The sequence below is a fragment of the Pygocentrus nattereri genome, chromosome 15 (assembly GCF_015220715.1).
Source record: "Pygocentrus nattereri isolate fPygNat1 chromosome 15, fPygNat1.pri, whole genome shotgun sequence".
In the NCBI taxonomy this organism is placed as follows: domain Eukaryota; kingdom Metazoa; phylum Chordata; class Actinopteri; order Characiformes; family Serrasalmidae; genus Pygocentrus; species Pygocentrus nattereri.
In genome coordinates this window covers 41,053,458-41,060,957 of record NC_051225.1, presented here as the reverse complement: position 1 = coordinate 41,060,957, position 7,500 = coordinate 41,053,458, and the positions used below count along the sequence as shown (strand labels likewise).

At 40.6% G+C, this 7,500-nt stretch overlaps 1 protein-coding gene across 1 annotated transcript in view; it reads left to right on the top strand.

Annotated features, from left to right (window-relative positions):
• Nucleotides 1-7,500, top strand: part of rorab (RAR-related orphan receptor A, paralog b) — a 53,262-nt gene that overhangs the window by 24,075 nt on the left and 21,687 nt on the right. Inside the window, exon 2 of the mRNA XM_017721564.2 lies at nt 4,833-4,862. Within this exon, the coding sequence (XP_017577053.1) occupies nt 4,833-4,862 (30 nt within the window). The remainder of the gene's footprint in view (nt 1-4,832; nt 4,863-7,500) is intronic.

The following is a 7,500-nucleotide window of genomic DNA, read 5'->3' as shown; positions in this document are numbered from 1 at the left end:
CTGTAAGAGGTTTTCTCTTATGTTATTCAGCACAACACTGCCTTCTTTTTACCATACGAGCTTCATAGACTTCATGGAAAGGTCTGCCTGGTGGCTGAAAAGGTGTAGGTCCATGTCCAGATGAAAAGGTTTAGGTGACGCCTGTTTAAAAGAAAAAGAAAGATGCAAGAATTGGCACAGCCAAGACGGCGGCACACCTGCTGGCATCCAGGCAAAGCTGTCAGAACCTGTTTGGTGAATAATTGCAAATTTTAGCCTTTCAGCTTCTTCCATTTTCTTCATGTTTGGAAATTGTGGCCATTGTTTGGCAGAAATCCTGCTGATGCCCTCTTCCAGACTCAAACCAACAATGTTCTGTTTAGATCTGTGGGCGCATTGAACCTTCAAGGTTCTTCTGATGTTACATTTATTACTGCATTTTATTTGTGAAGTTCACTGTAAACAGTAAAATGTTCAGCTAGATCTAGAAAGTCTTGCAAATGGGTTAACCTGATTTGTTTTAGCCAATAACCTAAAACACTAGACCTGACCTGAATTGAATGCTCGTGCTTCATAGATGCAATTTAACGTTTTAAGCTTGAGGAACCTGTTTAATATCGATTGTCAATCAGAGATGCATTTTACATTAGAATTACTTTCTACCTGTTAAAATTTTATCGCGGCAGAGTGAAGAGGAGAGATGAGCTCTAGGCACATGTAAGAAAATCAGTCTATATCTATTCACTAGGGCGTCTTCTACTGCGACAGGCGTGCTCAAGGCGCACAAGACTAGCATGAGTCACATAAAGTGACCGTAGAGTGAGGCGGTTCTTTTGTTTGCTGTTTAGAAAGTCCCAAAGCGTGATGCTGTGCTGATCTAGAACACGCCTTTTCACTCTAGGTGAGATCTTTCGGAAGCTTCTCTTGATATTAACATTATTCTGCAACAGTTCTTATGTTTTTGAGGCAAAGTTGATATTTACTCAAGGCAGTCTTCTTAGTTGCTCAACTTCATGCTTAAACTTTGAACATTCCGTTGATAAATTCTAAGCGGATTCATGTTTTGGACGTTGAAATCCTTAAAAAGCGCCTTTGAAGAGCAAGAACGGTTTCTTTTCAGAAAGCATCAGAGATCCACTCGTACAGGCCACTTTGGCTAGAGCTTACTGCCATGATAAAGGAAGAACAAGAACAGCAACCGGATCACAAGACTGTGCTTCGGAGTGGGTCCATTTTCCTTTAGCAGCACCGTTTTGCTCCTTTCTGGACTTTTTCTCTCACACCACAGACAGAAGCAGACCACGTATGTTTACCGGATAAAAGAATCTGAGTGTTGAATTCGGAGTATTTTTGTAAGACATTTGTGCAGTTCGGAGCCTTCGGAGAACCCACAGCTGCTAAATGAAGAATTCCAGTATTTCATAAGAACACAGCCAGTCTTCCCAGGCCTGTCTTGTTCGCTCACAGGGTCACTGTGTCACTGCAGTAGACTCAGTCTCTGAAAACTAATTGTTTTGACTGCTTGGCTGAAAGGGATGTGTAAATTCCTCAGTGAAAGACTGAACTTGGCCGGCCCTCCTCAGACCCACTCAACCCAGCAAATAAGCACATGAGGCACGATGCATATCGTGGCTGGTTTGGCCCAAACTCAGTTAATTAAGTAATCAGAGCCTCAGGGGTTGAGTTTGCAAGCAGAGGAGCCATCTGTCTATTATATTTCTCCAAATGTCACTGAGACAGGACACAGAACACAAGATTACTTTTGGAATGAAGTTAAAAACTTGAAGGAAGGATGACTCGAAACCAAAACCCATAAAATTGAGAAAGCACTGTTTATTTACTTGTGTACTTTATTTGCGTCTGTAATAAGAAACCTTGGCGTTAGCCTGGATAATAAGACCAGCACGCCTCATACGCCCTTGAGCTGCATTGCTTTTTAGAAATGGCTGGTATCTGTTTGAATGAACAAAATGCTGCATCAAACTGAGAGCGCTGCATTTTACCCCTTAAATGTCCAGATCAAACACTTATTAAACTCAAAAGTGTCTGAAACTCAGCAAGTCTGCTAATTACTGATCAATACTGTACAACGCCTAGGAGCCTCCTGTACACGTACAGCTCAAGCCGCCATGCAGTGTACAGTATAACATACAGTAGTCTGTATTTGAATTGATGCTGTCATTGTGCTGTCATCACGGGTCCTTTCTGGCTCATTTGAAAGGAAACTTCTTCAAGTATTCAATAAATCGTATAACATGGAAAAAAATCCACACATGTGACTAGACAGACTTCAAACCCCAGGGCGCTGTATTTCCCTGCTGCTGCAGACTAATACTCAGAGCAGGCTGCTAATGCACATGTCCCCTGCAACCATCTTTAAAAATGCAACTGACCGATATGCTGCACTGACTCAGCCAACGGAAACATGTTTCTGAGACTGCAGCACGGTCCCCGCTTTTCAAAGCCAAAGGTTCTTTGTTTACTTTTGCCTCAGTTGTTCCTGATACTGTCTGATACCTTCTGCGTGCTAAGCCAGCCTCAGGTACCAGTATTCTGTCACCTCCATTGGGCCTGGCAACCTGCATGTTTGTGTGTATGCACAACAAGCAGGATTTATCAGTCCACTGAAATAAAGTCAGCCAGGAATGACTGAGCCTTTCAGTAGAGATGTAATCACTTGATTGCAAGTTCGTGTTTTCCTCACGTTTAACTGCGTTGAACTGTTTGAAGCAGTTTGTAGCTCAATTCAGTGCAAATCGGGAATCATAGTGCATCTTATTTCCATATTTCCGACAGAAACACATTATTAGGACGAGTCTCTGAGCTAGTTGAACTGGGGGGGTTGGATGGGGGGGTGCATGATATTATTGTTCTTCATGTCTTCCAAGTATCTTCATGTAGTTGTGAGGGTGACGGATTGTAGATTGGGTGCACATGCTAACCTTTAGGGTTTAATCGGTTACTAGTTACAACTTTTTTAAAACATTCATTGGATCGGATGTTTACAGTTTTATGAGACATTAAGCTAAGCTAAGCTTCATACTACACCTAATCCCTGTAGTTAATAATCAATCCCTGAATGGCACTGATCCACGATCAGTTTTAGCCCAATGAAAATAATCAAGCCTACAGAGCAGGTTGCTGATTGTACATCTGCATTACTCAGTTTGTACAGGGTTTTTCACGCTTGGTGTGACTGCACCTGTTTACATGCAGCTGTACTGTCTTTGTTTGTACATGTAAGTGGACTTGTGCAATTTAGTTCCAGGGACGAGAGGTGTATAAGCTTGAAGTGGATATAAAAGGATAATGTGAGTTCTTTTAACCTCAGATGAACATTAAGTACAGCATTATCTTATTACATATCTTAGTCCTTAAATGTGGCTTCTGCATACATTTCAAAACCATATCTTGTGTCTCAAGGGCCAAATTTAGCATGAATGGGGGATTACTGGGAAAGTCCAGTGTAAATCGAAGGAGACACAAAGAGACTCGGAGGGAGACTGTTTGAGACCGAGAGTGAGAAGTTAAACCAATTAGGAAGCAGCAGAAATTCGAGTGCCAGGAGATTCACTGCTGTTTCGCTCTCTAACATTATGAGGCATCTCCTCAATTAGTGGGGCATATAGGGGTGGGAAGGTCTGCAGGATATTAGATGATTGAGTTGCATTTATTTTATAGCTCATGGCTCAGCCTTGTCTTTGGCTTAACTCCGTCTTCAGCTTATTGGAATTTATGTTGAAATTCAATTGACACACAGACCAGTTCAGTCTGTTCTTTGCTGATTGACACTCGCCATTAACTACATGTGTCTTGTTTCAAGATAAGCAGCAATGGTTGTAGCACAAGTAATGAGGTATTATATTTCTCTCTGATGGCTCCTTTGCATTAGAATAGCTGTCCTTGGCTGTAGTACAACCGCTCTGATTAAAAGGAGAGGATAGATTGATGTTGGCTTCTCCTGAGACTGAGCAGTAAAATATGACCTGGGTAAATTATAAATTGGGCCACGAGGGGTTTCTGACTCAGTGGTACTTGGTCCTGTCTACACACACAGAAATGTCTCATGCGGACATTGATCTTTCATTTACCTTCATCACAGTGGCCTGTGTGCACAGAAACAGGAACATGGTGAGAAATAAGCATACTCTCGTTAAGATTTGTAACTCTTGAATTTCAGTACTTAACTAATTCAGTGCTTGAATTTAATGAAAGTTTCCAGCAGTGCTAAATCTTCTATTAGAGGAACCACCATAATTATTCTAATCCAGTTAGACTGTCTGGAGATAAATATGACCTCTTGTATTGACACTCCACATTTTATTTAAAGCTTGTAACTTACACTTACAAATATTGTCCCCTTAAAGACAAAGAACCCAAAGAGAACCCGGTGCTGCTTTCAAATCCACTATAAGGCTGCTGCTCGTTTTCAGTCACTGACTTTCGAAAGGCCAAGGGTGGCGTTTTATCACAGTAGTAGTCCCACACTTTGTAAGTCAAACATGATTGGTTGATTCCGCTGTCACTGTTTAATTATGATGAATCTAATGTGTGAGACCTTCAAGCCTTAGCTGCACAATTTCTCTTTAGGCAGGATTTCTACCCAAAAGTAAACAATGAAATACGAGTAGAGCTGCAGTACTTGGAGAGTTTAAATACAAGCCTGACGATCCTAATAATAAAAGATGAACTAAAAGGTACACGTATTATTTTAATTCCCAGGATTCATTAGGACTTCTCTAGAAGGCCCTGAGGTTTCCCGGCTGCTTTCCACAGACTGGCGATCAGATACACTGTGTGAACACGATATTTGATACTGAATCTATCCTGTTCTTGTCTTTTGTCTCTTTCAGATGTACCTGTAACAAAGAAGACACACACATGTGAGTATATGCCTTATATACAGTAGATATGTTTAACCCTTTGTAGTCGCATTTAGAATGTAAGTGGAATGCAAATGTGATGCCCAGTGTGTTAGAAAATCACTTTTGTGTATATAAAAAAAAAGAAAAACTCGACTTCTAGCAATTAAATGTTTTCATCATGATTGAATGTTAAGGCCTTGGCTAATCTCTCTGAAGCTGTCAGGCACAGGGCTTTGATCTGAGCGGATGTACTGATAGTATCAGAGGAAAAGCGACTGTGTAGTGAAAGAACGTTATCTTCCTCATCCAACTGCTGAATTTAGGGGAACTCAACGTGTCTCTTCTTTTGTTTCCTCTCTCAATGCGCTTATCGATAAGCAGAAGATGTTGAGAGACCTTAGCAGAACTCGTACGATTTATTACGGAACACAAGCACAAAGCATGATTTAGACGTTATGACATGTGAAATCATGATGTATCAGAATAGAGGATTATAGTAGAAGAATTTGTGTTGATTTGAAAATTAAAATAATTGACTTTTTGTACTTGCAATATCGTGTTCATGGTTAACCACAACAGGCTACAACATCCTGTTTGTGCACAGAACAGCCTGAAATCCCCTTGCTTAGTGGAGACCCTGGTGTGTTTTATTACGTCTTGTATTATTTTTTTAAAGAACAGGTTCAGGTTGTTTGTTGGATGTTTTGGGGTTTTATACAAAAACCTTTCAACTTTAAAGAATCTTTAAATTATGTGAAGGTTCTTTTAAACTGTAAAAAGATTCTGAAAGCTTGCTTGCCCAAAGTGTAGCCTGCAGGTGGGCTTGGCCCAAGAGGACGTTTGATTTGGCCTGCCAGAAAATCACCATAATCCCACCCCCTCACCCAGTGATAGAATCAACATAATTTTACACTATATATGATTAAAACAACAGAAATAGATTGTAGTGCTGTAAAATCATATTTCTCAAACCTGGATTTGAATCGTAACATCTGTTTGTTTATTTGGCCCTCAGCCCTTTGTAAACACTGCACTTTGGCCCCCAAGAGAGAAAGTGTTTGCACCCCAGTTCAGTACAAATAAAAGACCGATTCTTTACAGAAGCTACAGTTGAAAGGTTCGTTAGAAGCAGAGAACCAAAAGCGGTTCGTCCAAGGCATTACACCACACGCCGGTGAGCGGTCCACTTGTGTCTGAGAACTGTGAGCGTAAACATTTTTAAAGAACCTTCAGATGTACAAGTTCTATACAGATTTAGGAGATCTTTCTCAGCCTCTACTTTAGGTGGCGTTGTTTTAAAAGGTTCACACTTAAGCGTCTCATTTACAAACTCAGCTTGAATTCTTTTTCCATTTTTTTAAGAAAATGGCAACTTTATGATGAATGGACCGAAACAAATGGTCCAAAATTACCTATTTAGTAAAATCTCAGATTTCTTTCTCCTAAATAAAATCAAATGAAGTTACATAATGAAAAAGTTACTTGTTGACGATATGAGGTTTTGTGATGAAACTGACAACAAGCATTATGTATTCATCATGTCCAAATTAAGAGTCATAGTGGGAATTCCCCTTTCTGGTCATGTGTGTGTGTGTGTGTGTGTGTGTGTGTGTGTGTGGACAGTATGTTTTGCTGTTGTGTTGGTGACGCTGGACAAATAACAGCAGCTGTGAGTCTGTAAGGCATGTCTGGTCTGGTCAAGCCAAGTCCTGCCCAGTGAGAGAGTTCATGTTCAGGACTAAAGCTGAATGCTGTACACCCCCCACTCCCCACCCCCACCCCCCACCCCCCCAAATCAGCATTCATATATCGTGCTCTGGAATCAGACGCTGTCCCTCGTGCTGTAGGAATGTGTGTGCAGCAGCAGTCAGCCACTCTGATCTTAAATCAGGCGCTCTGCTCCTCCAGCAGGCTCTGAAACATGAGGCCCTGCAGAAACAGCTCTGGCATTTCTGCAGCTATTTAACCCTCACTGTGGCGCAGAGTGAGAGAGCTAGATTTAAACACTGAGTTTCAGTTTTAGAGCTCTGTCATAATAAAATCTAGCGCGGCAAAATCAATATTTCGGTAAGTGTGTTTAGAATTAGAATAAAAATATAAATTAGAATAAAAACAAACCAATGAACAAAAGAAAAAGTAAGGATCATTTCTTGTTTTCAGTAAAGGTTCTTGACGTGTTGGTTAGAAGAATAGTTGAAGAACACAAGTTTGGTTCTTCATGTGTTTCATGTGTTCTTTTAGTCCACACAGCGTGAGCTTCATCTGATAAAAACCGGCCAGTTTTGGAGAAGAATTGGAATCGATCATAAATTTCATGCTTGGTTCCAAACTAGACACTGAACACACTGGAATTCTTCAACTTCTTCACAGAAAAAGTTACACCACTACACTCTGACCGTGTGTGGACATTGGATTACAATGTTTTGTTTATTTCTGTTTATTCCAGCGTTAGTGTTTTTTGAACAAATAAATGCTTCCTGCCCAGATAAATGGCTTTACCTTCCAATCTTTCAAAAATGACAAAAATCAGGCTCATAATATTACAGGAGGAAATATGTGCAGTGTGATGCATTTGTCCATATTGCTTGTGCAGCCTCCAGTGGAGGTTTTAGAGCATGTGGTGTGGCAGATTTTAGATTTAGTTGGGCTCTGGCCA